The 20,940-nt window shown below is 56.5% G+C and overlaps 1 protein-coding gene across 7 annotated transcripts in view; it reads right to left on the minus strand.

Annotated features, from left to right (window-relative positions):
• ACSL6 (acyl-CoA synthetase long chain family member 6) overlaps nucleotides 1-20,940 on the minus strand; it is a 60,782-nt gene that overhangs the window by 23,593 nt on the left and 16,249 nt on the right. For 4 of the 7 annotated variants that reach the window (XM_045192641.3, XM_045192642.3, XM_053912444.2 and 1 more), the window contains 14 exons: nucleotides 18,628-18,848; nucleotides 15,576-15,690; nucleotides 14,867-14,931; nucleotides 14,506-14,607; nucleotides 13,942-14,041; nucleotides 13,224-13,402; nucleotides 12,195-12,227; nucleotides 10,819-10,870; nucleotides 7,334-7,407; nucleotides 5,719-5,796; nucleotides 4,148-4,282; nucleotides 3,637-3,771; nucleotides 2,255-2,350; nucleotides 1,193-1,265 (listed from right to left, as the gene is read on the minus strand). In XM_045192641.3, coding sequence (XP_045048576.1) covers nucleotides 1,193-1,265; nucleotides 2,255-2,350; nucleotides 3,637-3,771; nucleotides 4,148-4,282; nucleotides 5,719-5,796; nucleotides 7,334-7,407; nucleotides 10,819-10,870; nucleotides 12,195-12,227; nucleotides 13,224-13,402; nucleotides 13,942-14,041; nucleotides 14,506-14,607; nucleotides 14,867-14,931; nucleotides 15,576-15,690; nucleotides 18,628-18,848 — 1,458 coding nt within the window. Of the gene's footprint in view, nucleotides 1-1,192; nucleotides 1,266-2,254; nucleotides 2,351-3,636; nucleotides 3,772-4,147; nucleotides 4,283-5,583; nucleotides 5,662-5,718; nucleotides 5,797-7,333; nucleotides 7,408-10,818; nucleotides 10,871-12,194; nucleotides 12,228-13,223; nucleotides 13,403-13,941; nucleotides 14,042-14,505; nucleotides 14,608-14,866; nucleotides 14,932-15,575; nucleotides 15,691-18,627; nucleotides 18,849-20,940 lie in introns of all 7 variants that reach the window. The other 3 variants (XM_024557100.4, XM_024557099.4, XM_053912445.2) reach the window with 3 other exon arrangements.

The raw sequence follows: 20,940 nt of genomic DNA on the forward strand, positions 1-20,940 counted from the left end.
GTTTGCCAGTGGTAGAAAGATCCAAGAATTTACATATATACCAAAGCCTTTATTCTGCTAGAATTTAAAAGATAAAATTCAGCCCTGGCCGGTGTGGCTCAATGGATGGGGTGTTGGCCTGTGAACGAAGGGGTCGCTGCTTTGATTCCCAGTCAGGGCACAGGCCTGGGTTGTGGGCCAGGTGCCCAGTGGGGGGCACGCAAGAGGCAACCACACATTGATGTTTCTATCTCTCTATTTCTCCCTCCCTTCCCCTCTCTGAACATAAATAAATAAAATCTTAAAAAAAAAATGAAACTCAAAAAAATACTTCTCTACTTGACTTGGACAAATACGATTTTGATGTCGAATCTACCCTTCACGTCTCTGCCGACTCCCCAGGGTGCCCTGCGGATAGGACTGCACTCCTGGGCACGTTTCTTGTGCATACGCGCTCTCCCCAGTTTTCCAGTGCGCAGCTGAGCAAACCAGAAGCATGCGAGTGGCCCTGGGCTCACAGGGGAGGCCGATGCCCTAACGGATTCTTTTGCTGAATGGCTTTCAGATTCTTCCAGCATCTGGTCTAAACTTGTGATGGACAATACAGGGGCTACCTGCTGCTTCCTGCTTGCCCTGAAAGATGAGTCTCTTCAGAATAAGGGCGTGGCTAGGAGCTGCCCCTTCCTGAGGCTGCCACTGCCATCTAATGTAATAGACAGTAATGTGACAGGATGCTGCAGTTCTCAAAGGGCCTCGGCAATGGCCCTTTAAGAAACAGTGCTCTGGCCACTAGGAAGTTGCCTCCCCTTCCTTCATAGCATCCAATTCATAGCCTGACTCCTTCGTTCTGAAACGACAATAAGCAAGACGACGTGGTGCTCAGAACCTATGAGATCTAGTACACTGGCATTTACTGCTATAACCGTTTTCTACCTGGAGCTACACTGTGATCTATTACTTCTATTTTAAAAGTATGACTTCTATTTATCTATAAAAGAAATGGGAACATGCAAAAAAAGGCAGGAGAACGCGAAAACATGTGACAGAGCACAACAGGTCTGCAGTGCTGAACCTAGACATGGCTGCCGTCAGAGCTCCCGTCCTGTTGTTTCTCTGAAGCGCCCTTGTCCATTCACTTTCCATGAGAAAGTTTTGCAGCTGTTTTAACTCCGCGGCGCCTGGTGAGCCACTCGATCTCTCCTGTCCATCCTACCTGAGGTCCAGTCCCCAGGGGTGGTGAACGTACATCCCGCTGTGCACTCGGTTTGGCCATAACCTTCATAAACCTTCAAGCAAAACATGGAGACCACACTGTAGGCACGCATGCCCCTGCCGCGGGCTGGCTGCCCCTCAGCCGGCTCGGCTCCCACCCAACACCTGGCTGCTCTGTGCTGGCCACGGTGGGAAGGGAGGTGCTACAGAGGCAGGTAACTCCAGGTGAAGCTGGACACAGATAACAGGGGTGGCTACTTTGCCCGGAAGAAGTGTGATCTTTACCACACTTAGTAGATGAGGTTATGTGGTCTGGGGTAAAGTTTTCTGACCTATTGTCAACTACTGACTCTATTTTTCACTCGGATAATGTGTATTAAAGACAAACACTTCAAAGTCTGCTGTGTGGTTTATTTTGTCTCTGTAAGACATTTCCCTCCAGAGCCTCACGTGCTTGCAGGAATATGCCATGTGGGAGCGTCTGCCCTGGGAGTGGTCAGGTGGTGTTGGGGCAGAAGAAGAGGCCGGTGGCTTTGAAAGTAGAAAAATTTAAGCATGAATATTGATGAAATAGCTGTGTCTACTTTACTTATTATCCATCAGTTACAGCTGTGTTACTGTACCCTACATACGTAGAAATTAATATTAATCGAATGGGTAAATGAAGGAATGGACTTTTTAAATCAAATGACAAAACCCAAATGGACTATAATCACCCCCTCCCTTGGGCTCCTTTTCTGGGTTGGGCAGTGTTTTGCAGGCTGAAGCTGCAGGGGTGCTGTTCCGGGTGTGGTGCCGATTCTCTCGCACGTTGCTGACCTGCCTGCAGTTTATCGGACCCTTTCTCCTGGGGTGGGTGCACCTGGGCTTTCCCGAATGTGGGAAGGTCAGCCTGGCTCTCACTGGCACTGGGGTTTTTCCATCCTCAGAGGAACTGAGCTTTTACCCAACTAAAATCTTGCCCCCAGAACCTTTCTCTGTACAGTACAGGGAGTAGCAGGGTTCTGGCCCTGTCCTAACACATGCCACACTGCCCCCAGGGGAGGCCACAGGAAGGTAATACCTGGCACCCCAGAGCTGCCCGGAGGAATCCCAGGACTGTCGGTGACGCAGGGGCTGCTCCGGTCACAATCATCCGCACACACCCGCCAAGGCTGGCCTGTGGGGAGAGAGGCGCCTGACAAAGTCTGTGCTGCTGGGGGTGGCATCTAGCCCATCTGGGCCTCAGCCAAGGTCAACATTCAACAATGGGACTCTACCTGGACCCTAGGGTATGGCTCAGAGAAAAGGCCTGAGGACGCACAACTCAGGCTGAGGAAGTCCCTTCTCCTTCAAAGGAACCAACCCAACCAGCTGTGCACCTCAAGCCACCTTATGGCCAACTCTTTTATGTCTTTTGAGATAAGTGCCATGAATCTACATGGCATTCTATGATTTTGGTTCTACTTCCCTTCAAATACACAGCTGTTCCCTCTCCCTCCCATCATTTGCAAGCACCCAAAACAATTACTTAGGACAACTCCTTCCCACTTCCACTCTAATGACGTAGGCTCTTTTCGTTTACGAATCAATACCCTGGCTGCTCTATTTACTGTGCAGTGCAGAGGACAAAGACTTCTTTAAATATGTTGTTTCTGTAAGTTGAGCCAAGAGAGATTAAATATTAATTTTCATAGCCGAAAATAGAGTAGTAAGAAAAAAATGAGTAATTATATTAATTAACTACACGTTCCTGGGGTAACGCAGAGCTTGAATGCTTTAGTGGGGCTCTGGAGGTAAGTCATGGTCAGCCTGGCCTGGGAGAGGCTGAAGGGAGGGGACACAGGAGGGCCAAGGAGGACTCTTGACCATCTGTCTGGAACCCAGTGCTGCTGGGAAGCCGCCGTGGCCAGGGCTACAAGGAGGGCCATGGGAGCCCTCAGGCCCAGGAGCTCCTTGGTGGACCCAGTCCCCCCGGCACGGCTGCCCCGACACCCATGCAAGGCAGTGGACCCACTTTCCAGGAGTCCTTGCTGGTGCCTTTTGGCAAATATAACATGTCTCCAAATAACAAAAGTAAGTCCTTTAAGACACAGGTGGCAAACGCAGGGCCCACAGGCCGAATCCAGCCCTCCGCCTTGTTTTATCTGGCCCAGCACCTTGTTTCTATCCGGTGGTAGCGCCGAGCTCCTTGCCCCTAGTTAAGGAGTAGTTACATTTACACAGTCCTAAAGTTACATTCGTCCCTTTGAAGGCAACCTCGAGGTTGATGTGGCCCCTGGTGAAAATGAGTCTAACATCCCTGCTTTAAGATTTCAATGAAAGCTTAAAGCTTTGATTTCATGACCAAATGAGTTATTATTTTATAAGATTAGTGGCCACTGGGATGAACTTCTCTAACTCCTCAGTCAGGCCATCCATTGGACACTTGAGTGTTGCTCTATAACCTCTTGCTCATCGTCTTACCTGAACCTTATGAAAGAAGAGTTCATCCCAGATGCTGTCATTCCTGATGATTCCACTCCGGACCTCAGCCTGTTTACGTTTCGCTGCAAACTCCAGAAGCCAGCGCTTCAATGGTGTGTTCGCCTGGCTGAAGATCTGAGGAGCAGAAGGTGGAAGGAACTATGGGCCTGCACATTCCGCCTTCAGGCAGGAGGAAGGCCCAGACTGGCCCACAGGGAAGCCACACTCCGCTGTGCCACTGCAGGAGGTCAGTGAACGTGTGACATCCAGCCAAAGGTCAACACCACTGAGGTGGGGGCACGTGGGGCTAGAAATTCCTGGAAAAAATACCCCCAACGAGGGTTTTGGAAACTAGGAAGAAAACAGGTGAGAGTCAGGGAATGTACGAGAAGAGGCCATTTCTAGGACCTGGGGGTGGAGGCGTGGAGAGCTTGACTGGGGCTCCAGGCCCTAGCCACATAAGCAGATATCCAGCCCTTCAGCCTGGCCAGCGACTCCCTGCGGGGCTCACCTTGTCATACATCCGGTTCAGCAGCCGTGGGACCACTGGGAAGATGGTGGGGCACAGAGCCTTCATGTCATCCGAAAGAAGACGGATGTCTCCCTGGAAGAAGCCCACGCGCCCTCCGTGGCAGTAGACAACAGACTGGAGGGGAGGACAGGACGGGAGGAGGCTCTGAGGACGGTCACTCCTGGCTGTGGTCCAGAGCCGTCCACAGTTCTGCCCTACGTGGAGGGCGCCCACGACCCCTGCCCCAGGTCTGGCTGCTGCCATGAGACACTCAATGCCATCTGAGGTGACAGCCCCCCTCCCTCACCTCACTGACTTCCCACTCAGGCACGGGGAGGAGAAGCAGGAGCCGGATGGAACAGAGCCTTTGGGTGATGCTGGAGCAGCCAGTCTCCCTGTGCTGCCCTCCTGCTCACTCCCAAACCCTGGGCAGGAGCCCCTCTGGGGACTCCGGTCTCTGAGCTGTACTGCACCCTACGAATGGGTCTGCTGCAGGTCTCAGAGAGCCCGCAGATTCCCTGGGACACCTCAGCAACTCTGGAAGGGTGTGCAGCACCCACGAGGACTGGACAGGCTGCTAATGTTGGGTGGGAGGCCAACGGGGGCCTGCTGGTTGCTAACAGGCTAGCAGTGCGCCAGGGGCCTAATATATGCTCCTGACTTGAATTCTCATAGCCGCCCTTTACAGGAGACACCATTTCACATCTCCCTTTCATAGGTGAGGAGCGCAAAACTCAGACAGGTAAAGGGACCTGCCCAGTCACAAAACTAGTTCAGTGTTGCTGGCGTTCTAATCTAGGTCTGGAAAGCTGCACAGTGTGACCTAATACACCGCATCTCCCCCAAGGCAAGAGGGGAGAGGCTTAGAAGACAGTTTACTCACAGGCTGGCCCCTCGAGTGACACACGGATGGAAAACTCTTTTATCACAATATCACATGGGCCCCCCACTCCCTCTGCACCCTCCAAGGCCTGTCTCAGGGCCAGTTGTGGCACCAGTCCATCTACAGCCTCAGGGGTTCCAATGGTTTGCTGCCCAAATGCACTGCCTTGTTTTCTTTGTGAGGAGTTCGTGAGTAATGGAAGCGATAGAATGCAAGTGTTTTGGCCATAAACGGAGTTGCACTGCACAGGGCTTGGATGGCAAAGCGCTTCCACAAAGCTGCAGTGCTCTGTGCCAGTGCCACCAGCTGGGGCCTCTCGGCCCAAGTGTATCCACAGGTAAGTAAGGCAGGGCTGGCCTGGGGTCTCTGGGGGAGCCATGCTCCCCAGAGGGAGGGGTGGGTTGGCCAAGGTCCTCTGAGCCCTCAAACCCCTGTGGTACTTTCTGAGGACAGGGCAGTTTAGTGCTACTTCCTGGCACCAGTGACAAGTGACACCCTGCTAGGGTTCTGGGTTCTGGGCACAGACTGCGCCTCCCTGGAGCCAGGGCCTTACCTGCACCATTCGCTCAAACATGTGTGCTAAAGGCAAATAGGAAATGTGCACATCCGCACAAGTGGGAGCCCACTGACTCTGCAAGAAAAGAGAAGGAGCCCAGGCAAGGCCCGGTCAGGCAGGTGGGCGTCTTACCTGGATCACTCTCTCAAACATGTGAGCCAGAGGCAGGAAGGAGATGAGCACATCGTCCTGTCTCGGAAAGATCACTTTCTGCAGGTGACGGGCATGGGAGACAGAAAGGAAAGAAACACTGACAGGAAGACAACAAGAGAGTCATAAAACAATAAAGAGAAAATGGTCCTGGAGGGGCGAACAGGAAGAGGGGGGGGGAGGGAGCACAGAGAAAGAGGTGAGATGAGAGAGAAAAAAAGGAGAGCAAGAGAGAGAGAAAAGGCAAAGCAAAAAAGGGAGAGGGAGAGAGGAGTGAGAGACAGCAAGGAGAGAAAGAGTGACGGAGAGAGGGAGAGGGAGAGGGAGGGCAGCATGGAAGCGCAGTGTTAGGTCGCGGGCCAGCGGGCCTAGTTATCTGCAGAAGCAAAGGGCGAATGAAGCACACATAAACCAGCAGAGCGCAGCTCTGCAGCGCAGTCTCCTCTGGGGAAGGGCCTGCACCTCACTTGGGGTCAGTCGGCGCTGGACAGCCTCTCCCCTGCTCCCCAGCTGCAGGACCTGCCCAGGCCCCATCTCACCAGTCTGCCTGGGCCACCTGGGCAGCGCTCCATGGGTCTCGGCTTGTCAGCACTTCCTAGTCCTTCCAGAGAAAGGGGCCCAGAAAACCCTAGACCTATACCAGCTGTGGCTAGGGTGCCTGCCCTGGACCAAGGAGGGGGCGAGCTCAAGCTGCAGATGGCTGAGTCAGGCCTCTCCTAGCCAGAGCCTTAAAGGGGAAGGCTCGGAGGGAGGCCTGCTGTGTCCCCAGGCCTACGTCTCACAGATGGACTGAGCTTGGGGACTGGGCTCGGCCATGCCTTCGGGAGCTTTCCTTTGCTGGACTTCCTCGCTCCCTGTCCTTTTGCTAGGCTGACTTTTGGGCAAGTCTGGACAAGATCCGGGAAGCTGGCACGTGGCTCCCGGCCAGGGCTCTAGCGAAACATGGAATGTTTGGGGTTACGCTCCACAGCGCCACGTGCCATGGGTGGGTCTCTCTCCACAGTGGTGGAAAGGCCTCACTTCTGTGAAAAGGCACATTTCTTGCTCCTAAGGGAAACTGTAGGACATTCAGATACTCACCACATACGGGGAAAAGGTCCTTCTTTCTAAGTTAGTTATAAAATGCTAAGGTGTTTTTGTCAGGCCTTTTCACTTTAGATTTACCTTTTAAGTACAGTGTTACATTTCAGCGGTTGCCGTCGTTTCTCAGACCCTAGTAGTCCTTCAGCACCAAATGACTGAATTAAACCCTGACCTGCTTGAAAAACATTAAAGGTTCCCTTCTAAGTAAAAGTGTACACAAACCACAGGTGTACCAGTTTTTGAAGTTCAAAATGCAAAACAGATTTATGTGTTTCTTCTGGGATTTCTGAGCACTCTTAGAAATCAAATGAATGTTTATTGGGTGAAGATCATTTTGGTGTTTGGGATTAAAAGCCTCAGTAAAAGTGGGGGTGCTCTAGTGAGAATAGAAACTCTGCCTGTGAAAGGCAGCCCAGATTATGTCGGGGGGAGGGAGAAAACAAACACAAAATAACCTCTGAGGTTTGAGGATGTCCTCAAGAGGCACTTGCATTAGTGAGTTTACTTTATTCACCTCTGTCACTTTCAGAAAGCCCGAGAAGTCGGCCACCACGTTCCCATGGGTCAGCATTGCACCCTTCGGGTTCCCTGAAAGAGAAATCAAGGAGGCGAATTGGTTGGAAGCTCAAGGGCCCCACTCCTTAAGAGCAGCATCCAAGCCGGCAGTCCCGGACACCAGCGCCGTCCACCCAAGCCTCTGGCCTTCGTCTACAGCTGCCCTCAGAGTCCGAGGCAGACGAGGGCTGCTTTAGGGACCTTTATCCTGTAGGTGCTTGAAGCCCATCTGGAGGCTCCCAGCAGCTTAGGACCAGAAAGCAAGAGACACAGCTGCACAGGTGGGGAGCCTCAAGGGACTGGTGACTCGTGGCCTCCCCCTCTCCTGCCTCCCTCAGGCCGCCTCACAGACACCCAGGGACCTGTGCTGCCCTAGCACCCAGGAACCAGCAGCCACCTCTGCTGGCAGACTTCCTTGCTGCCATCTGTGACCCAGGAAGGCCCAGCTCAGGCCAGGCAGGAGGTCCAGAGGCTGAAGCAGTCCCTCCTGCCTGCTCTTCGCAGGGATGGGACATGGATGCTCCTGTATTGTCATGACATGACCTGTCACTACTGCTTGTGAGGACGCCCAGGGCTTCCAGGGTGGCTCAGAGGGCCAGAGGCCAATGGGAGCCTGGGATAGCCCTAGTATGCTGCCGACCAATATGATGGGGCTGGAATCCTGGCCTTGCCTCTCACTGCTAGCGGCTGTTTCCCTCACTTTCCTTACTTGCAAAATGGGGACAGTGGACCCACCTCATAGGGCTTCTATATGCTCTAGGGACATAATCCACACACAAAAGATGTTAAATTAGAAGTTTCCACTAAGTCAGCAGATACAATAGCTGTAAAACTCCAAAGGAGATGGGCCAGGCCATGTGCAGAATTTCCCCCCAAATGTCAAGTAAACCAATAAGGTGACTTTGCAACCCTGACCCAGAAAGTGGTAATCAAAGGGCTGAGTGAACAGGGGTGGGGAGTATTACTCTGAGTCAGCAAGCGTCCAGGGAACAAAGAGTGAGTTTTAACCATCTGCCCCAAACCAGCTCCCAGCTTCCCTTTCCCACTTACTTATTCTCCCTCTCCACGCCCACCTGGTGGGAGAGGGTGGGAGCCTTCAGTAGCAAGGGAGGAGGAGGAGAAACACCAGAGAGGCCCTGGCAGGGTGGTTCAGTTAGTTGGAGCATTGTCCCGTATGACAAAAAGTTGCCGGTTCGATTCCCAGTCTGGGCACATACCTAGGTTGCGGGTTTTATCCTGGGAGGCAACCGATTGATGTTTCTCTCTCAGTTGGTTTCTCCTCTCTCTCTCTCAAATCAATAAATATATATCCTCAGTGAGGATTTAAAAGAGAAAGAAAGCCCAGAGGGAAGGGTGGACCACGCCTTCCCTACGACGCCCAGCAGCCAAGCCTGGCTGGGAGGGCAGAAGTCCAGGGAGGCAGACTGATTCACACTTCGGACAGACACTTGTAATTCTGAAACAAGAGCGATCACGGCCAAGGAGACAATCGTCCCAGAATGATTCCACCACCAGAATCATGAGCCACATGTCCGGTTCGGACCATCTTTTCCAGCTTTCCCCACTGAAAGAACCACGTAGCTCTTGACGAAGCTGGGAGCTGGGACATGGCGTGGAAGGGAAACTATGTCCAGAACTCTGATGCCAAGGACACGCATGGCTCATGTGCTCGATGGGACGATGACGACCAGAGGCGAGGCACAGGCTTAGACTGATGCCAAGGAAATACAAGTGTGCCGCCAGGCATGGTGACATCAGCCAGAGGCCTGCTCACTGCCCAGCTCTGCCCTGGCACCAGCCACACCTCTGCAGGGGGAGGCTTGGCACTGCCCACCACCTGCTTTCAGGCCCCGCGTGTCCCACTCCACATTCCACCCCCAGTGCCGCAGACGCAGCCTGGGCAGGGTGGCTCAGCGTCCAGAAAGGCGCCAACATGCGGCCTGCCCTGTCCAGTTGGTCAAGAGCACACTTATGCATCGTAAGTTCTTTCCAGATGTGGGGGTGCCATCTGTGACCAAGGGACCTGTTAAAAGCCTGAGGGCACTCTTGGATGGCAAGGACCCAAAGCTAAAAGCCACAGGTGCATCCTGCTCCCCAAGCCCGGGCAGAGGCACATGTCACCACGATTTCACATTGTGAAATTTGTGACACAAAGAGGCACCAACCAGAAAGGCATCTCTGATCCTGGGTTGGCCCTGGGTGCCGGCCCCTGGAGTGAGGGCTGTGTTAGCTTTTCTCTAACAGGGTTTAGCAACGTGGTGAGAATTCTCAAACCCACTTGAGTTAATGGCAAATATTCATCTCGACTCAACAAAGTCAAGTGGATCACGATCCACCCACATGGACAGCCCTGCCTGTGGGGCTGGTCAAGGTCCTGCCAGACACCCTTGAGGCTGTGTCTGCAGAAGGCATGGGGAGCCCCAGTGCACTGCCCCCCGAGCGCTATCATGGAGGTGGGCCAGTCTTCACCCTGGAGAAAGATGGTTGGAAGCTTCGCACCCATTTAGGGCAGGGCAAGTGACTTCCCAAGTCATCAGATGGGAGGGAGAGGCAGCAACGGGAAGAGCCCCGGGGTGGGAGCTGGCAGAGCAGGGCACGAGTCCAATGCCTCCATTTGCTGGTGGTGTCCGCTGGGACAGTCTCCACACAGCTCCCTACACAGGCCACACCGAAGCCCCAGGGGCACAGTGAGGGGGGAACGGGCGCTGGAGGCTGCTAAGTGCTGTACCTGTGGCTGTGGTCCTCCTGTGTGCACACACCATCCCCCAGGAATGCGCTGTCCCCCTGGCTGTCCCCACTGACACCAATACGTGTGTCCCCGTCTGCATCGGGCATGCAGTGCGTCGTTTCTGCCTGCCCTCTTGCTGACGCTTTGGCCATGCACACCAGCCCCAGCCTGCAGAGCACCTGCCCTGCCCCTTCATACCCCTTCCCATCTTCTACTGGGCACCTCTAGCTATCCTCATCACCGACGAGAAATCGGGGACAGTGGTGGCAGAAGGGTTAAGTGACTGGCTTGTAGCTCCCTGGAAAGTGGCTCTCAGATGCCACCCACTACACTCCTTCTGCAGTCTCTGACACAAAGACCAGGCAGGGACAGGAAGCTGAAGGGTGGGAGCTGCTTCTCACAGAGGAATGGCATGACCCCTCAGCCTAGCCCTCCTCTGGCTCCAGCCCTGGGAAGTGGCAAATCCCCACCCTGGACCTCCCAGCCCACACCTGTCCATCCACATCCAGCCCCCCTGTGCTGCCCTGTGCTGGGCAGAGGGGGTAGCAGCAGGGACTCAACATCTGGACCCAGGCACAGGACAAGGCTCAGCCCATCCCAGAAGGCACCAGAGACCCCCGCCGTCAATGTGACCAGGCTGCCGGCGCAGGTGGGCCTGGCTGGTGACCTGGTGGGCGCAGGTGGGCCTGGCTGGTGACCTGGGTGCCTCTACTTACCTGTCGTGCCACTTGTGAAACACACAATGGAGAGGTCGCTGGGCTTCGGGGGCTGCAGAGGTGAGAAGAGGCATGTGTTAAAGAGACCTGGTGCGGCCAAGCAGGGCGTAAGACCCATGGGCCCCTCCACGGGCCATCCCTGCTGTGCACTCCCCCGTGTGTGCTGTTTGTCGGCACATACATGTGCCCGTGGGCTGCAGCCAGAAAGGTGGAAAGGCAAGCCCCAGCACAGGAGGAAGGAAGCTGAGGAACCCTAATGGGGGCATGGACATCACTCTGTGCCATCAACCCCACACCAGCCCCCCATTCCCCTCCCCCCACGAGTCTGAGCTGAACTCTAGGTGGGATAGGGCTGCAGTGGCCACATCGAGGCCTCAACCAAAGATCTGACCTCTGCAGTGAATGGGACCCCGTTCCCTCCTTCCTTCCCCTGTTCTCCCCAGGCTGTGTTTAGGCTCAGGAACAGCACCCGGAGCCCAGGGGACTGAGCTGCCCACTGTGTCACCAAGACTGCCCTGGCACTTGCTGCAGAGTCCTGGGGTCACCAGGAAGAGCCCACCATGGCTGCTTGCACAGGAAGCATGGCTTCCCAGAGGAGGCGGCCTGATCTGAGGCTGAAGGACAAGCAGGCTCTCTCCAGATGAAATGAGGGTGAGTGAGGGTCCACCCTGGACACAGGCTGAGGTGCGAGAGGCCAGGGTGTGGGGGGCATTGGAGAGCAGTTCTCTAAGGCTGGGGCATGGTGTGTGCAAGGCGGGTAATGCCAGGGCCCCTGTGAGGGGCCCTGGGAAACAGCGCTGTGACCCGCTCAGGCCTGTGCATGAGAAAGCTCACGGGGGTGGTGAGGGCAGCAGGGAGGGCTAAGTCAGAGGGAGGCCTGGAGGCAAGAGGCCTTGCTGGAAAGCCAAAAGCCCCTGAAGGGACCCCCCACCCCCCCGGGGAGCAGCGACCTTCACCGGTGACTTGACCCTAGTCAATATCGATGGGGGTGACACACAGAAAAGATGAACAAAGAGGACAGAGGCCACCAGGCCTTGAGGCCTGGGGTCCACTACCTGCCGGCCCTGCTGATGCTCCCGTCCATCCCACCCCCTGGCGGATTCACTACATTCGAAGGGGGGAAGGAAGACTCCCCAACGGAAAAGATCAGCGGCCCTCTCTTCTTCCTCCCAAACATCTGACTCCTGCTCCTGGTCCCTCTGGGGACCCCCACCCACACAAGTCCCAGGCACCCCACATGGGCGTTTCCTGGTTGCTCGTTAACACAGGGTGCTTGCTCTGACGCCTCCTTGGAGCGCCTGCGCAGAGTGAGGGCTCCGTGAGGACGGCCCTCACCCGGCCCTGCTCAACAAAGACCTGCTGGCGGGCGACCGTACCACGGGAACACGATGATTCTGTTGGCCACAGTCCTAGAAGAGGAAAATACTGATTTTAAGTGCTCAAAAGTTCTCATCAATCAAAAAAAAGTCAAAATAAGCTCTGCACAGTAGGCCTTGCTCCTGCACCAAGCCCAGAGTTCAGGATTCGCTGCCTAGACATGGCGCACATGGAGATGCCACCTCAGCAGCCTCTCCTCAGACACATAGCCAGGCCAAGGCCACGGCCGGAGTTGCAGGAGGGGCCTGAGGCCAGGGAGAGGCGAGGAACACAGAGGAGAGACTGTGTGCACGCACAGGGGGAGACAGCCTGAGGCGCCCACTGTGCACCTGCACGCCTGCTCGGGGCAGTGTGGCTGGGCGGCCTAGGCTTCCAGGCTAGTCAGGGCTGGAAGGACAGATGGGGGTACCTGCACAGGTGTGGTCCCAAAAGCTGTGGTGGGGTGAAAGTGTACAGCGTTGTAGGTATAGTTGGGAGCAGACCGGGAGGCAGGAGGGGGATTGGAGGGCCCAGGAGCCTGGATCCCATGAGGCAGAATTGGGGTCAGCTGCTGAGCAGGGCCTGAGACCCTGGAGGCCAGGATGTCCTGTGTTACTCCAGCAGGTCACCACCTGCCACCAATCTGACATCTTTGGGTAAGCCACGCACAGAACAATCAGCTCTGCTGGCTGCCGGGGGTCTGGGACACATTTGCAAGAACGTCTCTGTGACCCCTGGACCCCTCATGTCTACCTCCTCAGGCCCAGACAGGCTGCTGCCGCTGGGAATGCAGAGGCTGTGAGAGCAGCTCTGGGGCCGGCTGGTGCCACCACGCACCTGTCGGTGCCTGTGTCATTAATTGTGTCAGCCAGCTGAGCCTGTCACCCACCACCAGTCCTGTGAAACCTGTTCTGCCTCAACCCTCACATGGTCTGACAGCCCACGACACCTGCCGGAGGGCACGAGAAGGGCCGGATAACCGGCAGCTCCAGCATGGTGGCCAGCCAGCTGTGGCCCAGCAAACAGCCCAGGCGGAAGCAGCCCCTCACCTCCACAGCCTGCATGGACTTAAGGACCACCCCGCACTCCTGCCCTCTGTCTTTCAGAGCTTCCTCAAATGGCTCCATGAGGATGATCAGCTTGAGTCCTGGAGTCTCCTTCCTTTCCACATGCTCCAGCAGAAGCTGGGCCTTCTGAGGTTTGTCCACGATCACGGTGCTGATGTCAGCTGCAGGGACCGTCAGAGAGGGTCAGGCAGTGACTGTGGGCAGCACACGCTGGTCTGTGTGTGCCACAGCCAGTGTGGAAGTGATGGGTAAGACAGGCAGTCTGGGTTTTGTGCTGTACGCAGAGCAGAGTACGTGGAGGCTGGAGGGAGCCCAGGGCAGAAGGCCAGGCATCTCCTGGAGAGGTTTGCAAGCATCCAGTGCTGCAGGCTCAACCCCTATTGTCCCTGGTCGGCTGAGACAGCCACTACTGCCAGCATCTGCCCCAAGCTGCAGTGACCCATGAAGGGTGGGCAGCCCGAGTGGGGGCTGGTGCAGAGGCTCCTTCTTGGAGGCCGGGCCCTGTGGAAGGAGCCCTGTGGTGAAGTCTAAGTGGAGACAGCTGGACTCTGGAAACCAACACAGGGGCCGTAGCAGAAGACCCTAGTGTTCCCTGAGAGTGGAAGCACAGTGCTGCGCGCAGTGTTGGATGACTGGCACAGCCTGGGAGGCCTCGGCAGGGGCTGGCTGCTGGCAGTAGGGAGGGGCTGGGTGGGCTCACCTGTGTTGATGATGTAGCGGATAGCCCCAGGGCCCAGGGTGTCATACAGTGGCACCACCACCATAGAATACGTGTAGCAGGCAAGCTCCGCAATGATCCACTGTGGAGACACAGGGGGTAGGGGTGGGGGAACACAGAGCAGATGGGAGGGCTGCACTGCCCTGAGGTCCAAGCCACTGGAGTCCTCACTTGAGGTCCTGTGACAACAGGACTCTGCATGTGGCTGCTCATGCCTGGCCCCATAGACCATGCTGGCCCCAGGGAATTCTGGGACTCCAAAAAGCCCCATGCTAACTTCCAGGGCCAGCATGGCTTCTTCCCCAGGTCCTTCCCTCTCCCAGCTCAGGCTCAGGGAGCAGCTGTGTACTGGGCTGGGTGGGGTGTGGAGGGAGCTGGGCTGGGATGTGCACTCCTGATGAGGGGCAAGGGGGCAGGAGGATGTGGCACAGACCAAGGGTCTCCATTTTTCCGCTCGTTCTGGGCCCAGTGGGAGCAGGGCTGCTCTGTGGTACCCAACCCGCTACTCCACTGATTCTTCTAAAACCAATCAAAGCAGATGCTCACCTCTGGTCGATTTTGTGCAAAAACACCAATAAACTGGTCTGTACTTGCTCTACAGTTGTGCTGGAGAAGTCCGGACCCTAGAAATTCAGCCCTGTCGGCCACCTGCACGTGTACGTGGGGAAGTGATGGGGAAGCAAGGAGTCTTTTGCAGGGGAGGGGGCCCTGGGGGGACTCCCACAGGAGACCTCCCCAACTCCCCACCCAGGTATCTGGCAGCCCGGTGAGGCTGCTGCCAGCAGTGTGGCAGATAGGCCAGACAAGGCCAGTGTGACACCCTGAGACCCAGCAGGGTGCCCACAAGCCCCCCCAAGTGCCAGGCCTGCAAGGGCAGACAGAGTGGAGCCTGTCCTCTATCACTTACCTCCTGGTAGGACAGCCACTGATAAGGCTGCTTGAGCTTCCTGAAGCCAAGACACGGTCCATTCCCTGTAGAGAGATAAGCAGGTTTTGTGCAAGGGAGGAGGGTGGGTGGAGGTGCCAGCAGACACCTGGATGGACACCACATATTGTGCACTGCCGCACCCCCAGCTGCCTGTCTGACCTGCGGAAGCCGCAGAAGGCCTAAAGCACACAGGCACAGCATTAGCCCAGGGGTCAGGGAGGTCCAGGAATGGGGGCTGGTCCCCACACGACCTTGTGATACAGCCCCAAGAGCACAGAGACCAGGGCCACTGGGCAGAGGTAGCAGGCTGCCCTTCTGCACCCACCTGCCTTTCCTCATACCCCGGGTCACCCAGACATCTCAGGGGCTCAGGGTTCAGAACCATGCCAGCCAGTGGCCTGGTGGGTCAAGTCCCACCAGGGGCCTGCCAGTGGGAGACATAGTGTATGGTCTAAGAGACAGTTAAGGTCAGTTCGTCCCAGGGCTGGAACAAAGCTGAGGCCAGCCCTTTGGCCACATAATGCAGCTACTTCTCTGATGGGGTGGGAGGAGGGCCAAGAGTATCTTCTCTCCTCTGAACCTGGCACCATTCACCTGCCACGCTCCTGGTACCATGCTGGCTCACTCCTACCCTCAAACATGCTCAACCCCTGCCACAGCCCCTCCATACCCCCACGGTCCCTCTCACCTGAGATGCGGAGCCCACGACGGAACACCTGGTACATGGTCCTGGCATCATCATAGTAATGGGTGAGCAGCTGAGGGCCATCCCCAATCACAGACCGCCGGGCCCCATCACTGTCCTACGAGCCAAGCACAGGCCAGGAAGCTGGCTGAGGCGGGCAGGGGCATCTGGAGGGGGCACCAGCACATACCAGGCTGTGCACAGCTTGGATACACATCCCGGTGGGGCTGGGACACTCTCTGTGCACCCACACACACGGCCTGTACACACACAACCTGTACTCAGGTTCACATACATGTGGCTTGTACACACCTGACCTGTGTGCATCTACCACATCTACACACACAGCTGGCTCGTGCACACAGGCCCAGTGCACTGGCCTCCCCACCCCACCCCCATAGCACCCACACACCACGTCAGCATACACAAATGTCCAGAATTTCACTGGCTGTTCATACCACCCACAGCCCACTCGTACAATGGAGTGGAGAGAGTGGGCTGGAGTTAAGCTGCCCCTGGCTTCATGATCAACCTGCCAATGTGTCCCCCTTATGCCATCACCTGCTGCTCTTATGACCCTAGGTTAAGAATCATTTGGGTGCCATCCATCATTCACATGATAGTGAGAATTAGTCTGAGGACTAGATGGAGGTACTTTCCCAGGAACAGAGAGGCCTAGAAGGCCATGGGGGGAGCAGGGCAGCGAGTTCCTGGGCCCTCAATGGTGTGGACCCAGCATGGGACGGCAGCAAACACCCCCTATGCTGTGAAGTAGGGAGTGGAGCTGGGCCTCTTGTGCCTCCTCCCCTGCCATCATACCACCCTTCCTGTGGCTGCCCCAAACCCAGAATGCTCGGGCACCACAGCACCACCTCTTCTCTGAGCACGATTCGGGCATACTGGGCTGGCCTGTGGCCATCATCTCTCAAAACATCAGGGCTGAGGAAAATGTCCATGAGAGCTATCAGACAGACAGCCAAACTCAAAACCACAGGCAGCTCGCAACTGTTCATGGAAAGTTCCATTTGGTCAGGGAGTGCCTCCTGAGCACAAGGCCCAGGTACCGCCAGTGAGGGAAGCTGGGGGCATACACCGTCAGACCTGGATAGCACTCGGTGACAGAAATGACAGAGCACGAGACTGCATGCCAGGGGCAAAGGAACTCAAGTGACGTGCATGTCAGGGAGTGGCTGCTGAACTGGCTTTTGAAGGATGCATAGGAGGCAGCAGGAAGAGCAGGAAACGGAGATCTCACCAGACCAAGAGCAAGTGCAAGTGCAAGTGCATGGGAAGGAGGCACCGGTGCATTCGGGAAACTGTGGGCCACATGTGCAGCCCCAGGTGGTGAACGGAGGCGACCAGAGAGACCGCAGGTACAGGCCAGGAGCATGGCCTCTAGGCTGAGAGCAATGGGACCCAGGGGAGGATTCTAAGCTGGGGCATGTGACATGATCCGAATCACGTTTCTCATTCTGTTGCACACAGTAGATGCCACCAGGCCCCAAATGGCTTGGGCCCCCTCCGCTCACTCCCTACCCTCTCCTCTGCCTACTCCACTGCAGCCGCTCTGGCTTCCTCTCCCGGGTGAGAGGCAGGGCTCAGTCTTCCCAGGAAGGGAGGCCTTAGCTGTGTCCATGCCCTGTCCTCCCAGCCAGGCCCACGAGGTGATCTGTGGCCCCCATACACTGACCCGCAGCCCCTCCGACTCAGACCTTGTCCAGACCTGTCACCTCCAGCCCAGGCACCCCAGATCCCCCCTCACCCCTGCCCGCCACAGCCACCTTCTACAGCCAATCCGGCTCGGCCCCTACTACTGAGGACCCCACATACATTCACACTGCCCGCCCCTGCCCAGGCCCGTGACTCTGGCCTCGCTGACCTCTCCAGGCGAGTGGTCATGACAAGCTTACCCGAAATGCCTAGTTTTCGTGCTTTCTCGGTACCACCTCAGCAGACCCTACCACCCCTCACTTGACTGCTGAGCAAACTGAAACTCCAAGAGTTAAGAAACTGCCAAGGACCATGTGGCCTGTGAGAGGCACAGCCGGCCTTCAACCCAGGCCACCGAAGCCATTCTCGTCGCCACTCTGCTGGCCCAGCTGCAGCCCCTCTCCACCACCCAGCCTCTGCGCACAGACCACCACTTCCCAAGGCCACACACCTGTACTGGTACACATTATTCCTTCCGCTGGAAAAATGCCTGGAAGGACCGGCCCTATCTCCACCTGCACCCTCTCCCGCCAGGCCAAACTCTGCCGTGTCTATGCTCAGCAAGATGCACCATCGAGAGCAGAAAGCGAGGTGCTGCACAGTGTACGCAGCATGGCATCGTTAAAAAGGGGGGCGGATATCTATACACGTGCTCGCGGACAATGGTCGACACGGTTCTCAGAGGAGCAGAACTGGGAGGCCACGGTAAGACAGGGGAAGCTTCTCAGTTCGCGTCCCTTTGATCCTACTGAACTGGGTGAATATCTTGTCTCTTCACTATGAATAGAATTTAAGCTCAGGAAAAGGCAGTTTTTAAATGGCAAAACAAATCCCATAAGCTTAATAGAAAAGCATCACTAGTTCTTCTAGACTTAGCTCAGTACACCCTTGCTCAGGCTGGGCCACTGTACCTTCTCCCTGTGTGCCCTGGGGGTGTGGGGTGTAGGTGCTGGGGTGGGCTCAGCTCTGGGTCCCAGTAGCAGACCTGGGCTGAGCCCAGAGCAAGTCTAGAAGGGAATTACCTGGCAGCCCCTAGAGAACCTGCTCAGGCCTCCTGCTGAGGCACCAATGAGCTAATGCCTCCACCCAAGAAGCAGGCAAACTAGAAGCCTAGGTCAAGGCCAAGGTCAGGCTCTGCCCAGGGCTCAGCTGCTGAGACAGGCAAAGGAGCCTCTGGTAGGAGGCGCTACCCAAGGCCAATGGGGCTTGCTGGCTGGCTTCCAGGGCAAACCACGACTCTCTGGGCCACCTCATGTCAAAGACGCCAGGATTCTGGCTTCCACATTCACAAAGACTGTCGTCTGCACACTACTTCCCATAGCTCGACCACTGGAACCCTGCTCACCTCCACTTCCTCTGACTGCATCAGGAGGTTGCATGGCGGCTGCAAGGCCTTTGGCCGGTGAGTGAACCAGTAGGCGAGGATGGCGGCCAGCGCACCCATACTCATGAGGGTGGTGGCCGAAAGACTGCGGAAGAACTGTCCCAAGTCGCCCAGCTCGGGCAGCCGCAGCATCCTCAGAATCTCCTGTGTCTGCATCTTCTCCAGAAGCGAGAGAATGAACTCTGCAGGAAACAAGAGGCAGGTGACGGAGGATACCTGGTGGCAGGTGAGGGAGGGGTCCTGGGTGTGTCCTCCCACCTGTCTTGGATCACGATCACATGACACAATGACCTTGGCCAGCTACACTGCAGGGCAGGCCCTGGACTAGAGGGGTGTACAGTCTCCTGTTACAACACAGTGCATCCCAGAAGCTGGCCACCTGGAACGTGACAGGCCAGGACCCTTAGCAGTCACACCTGACAGCCAGCCATCCAGCCAGTTTTCCTGAGAACCACATGCTGAGGCCCTGGACTATGGCAGACAGCTGCTTCCGTATCTTCCAGGGGCTCTGGCAGCTCTAGAGTCAATGCCTCCTGAGCCCAGGGCCCAGGTGCTCTGCCTCTGTTGTGTGGTCACAGCACTGTGCTGATCTTTGCTCCTGGGGTGCAGAGAGGACAGATGGCTGCGGGCCTGCCTGGTACAGTGCCCAGAATGAGTGGGGGTAAAGGGGGGCAGACTCCTCCCAGTCCATGTCAAAGCTCCTGCCCCCAGGCCCAGACCCCGAGGAAGACAGAGAAAGCAAGAGGTCAGAGCCCACAGAGCAGCCTGCAGCCCTCCTAGCGTGAGGGCAAGGACCTACCTGCCAGGGGTCTCGTGGGCAACACACAGGGTCTCCCTCGGCCCACATCCTGACCCACCATGGGCTCCCCTTGAAGGAAAGTCAGAGCCAAAGGTGTACCAGGGCCAGAGGTGATGCTGGCGCCAACTTTCTGTGAAGAGCAGTTCTGTGAGCAGCGGGGCTGGGGCCCAGTCACTGCCCCGCTGGCCCCAGGCGTTGGCTGTGCACTGTGGTAGACCAGGCACCAGGAGGCCAGCTGCCCTCGTCTGTGCCGCCCTCCCTAGGGTCCCATCAGCTAATGTCCAGCTAACGGCAGAGAGAAGCAGGTGTCAAACTGATGGAAGGGAAAGGACCCAAGGTTCAGAGAGAAAGGGCTCAGCCAAGTGCCTGCGCACTCCTAGGGTAACCAGCATCTCTCAGGATGGTGCATATGGTGGTCAGGAGGCCACGCTCGCCCACTGCAGTCCCAGAGGACACTGGGGGGCCTTGCAGGGGATGTGGAGGATGCCCTGGGGCAGGCAGAGGGAACACTTCTATGAGAAGCACTAGCGACTGACTTTGGTTCAGAGAGAGCAGGCCCCGGGAGCCCTGCCAGCCTCCTGCTAGCTGAGAAGTGGGGCAGTGCTAGCAGGGCGGACCTGTGGCCTGCTGGCCTCTGGGGTCTGCGCCTTGCCCAGGACTGAGGAAGGTGGCCAGGGCTTTTATCCTTGGTGTCACTGCCCAGGAGGACCTGAGGCCAGAAGTGCTGCCCGACTCCTTCGGATCTGCCAGCCCTGGGAGGATAGGGGCTCCAGGCCACCATGCTCCACCCACAGGCACCCACCTCACTGGCCTGAGACCTTTGGGAGTGTGGCTGTGGCTTCCCTTCTTGGGAAACAGTAAGAAACCCAACAGCAGCCACTCTGCAGCTGTGGGATAGGAGCCAAACAGCAATTGCTTGACCCCTGAGAGAGCAGCGATCTGCTGAAATGCTGATAAATGGTTATTTGTGCTAAATTGTAACGTCACCACACCAGAGGTGAAGTCAGTGATGTGCAGAGTCACTGTAGAGGAAGCAAGTAATGCTCCTCAGTCCAAGTCCCTTCTCCTTCACTTACAAGCTACGTAAGACTGAGCATATTCCACTTCTCTGGACCTCCACTTCCCCTTCTTTAAAATGGGGAGAGGATCACTCAGGCATGTGAAGTTTCTTGTACTATTATCTGGCACAGTTAGAGGCATGTCAGGACCAAAGGGGTGGCTAAGGGGGTGCTTGTCAGAGTGACAAGGCTGCTGGGCCCAGGCACTGTGGCCCCACAGGAGTTCACGCCCCGCACACAGCATGACAGGCTGTCTGAGTCCAGCAGACACTCACCAGCTCCCCAGAGGCTCTGGCTACTCCCCGGGGAGCAGAGGAAGTGAGTCCCAGGCCAGCGAGAGCATTCTCTCTGAGTGCCAAGCCAGAAGCTGTTCTACCAGCAGCCTCCATGAGCTGGATCAGTTTGAGGTCGTCCCAT

This window comes from Desmodus rotundus, chromosome 10, assembly GCF_022682495.2.
Source record: "Desmodus rotundus isolate HL8 chromosome 10, HLdesRot8A.1, whole genome shotgun sequence".
Lineage (NCBI taxonomy): Eukaryota > Metazoa > Chordata > Mammalia > Chiroptera > Phyllostomidae > Desmodus > Desmodus rotundus.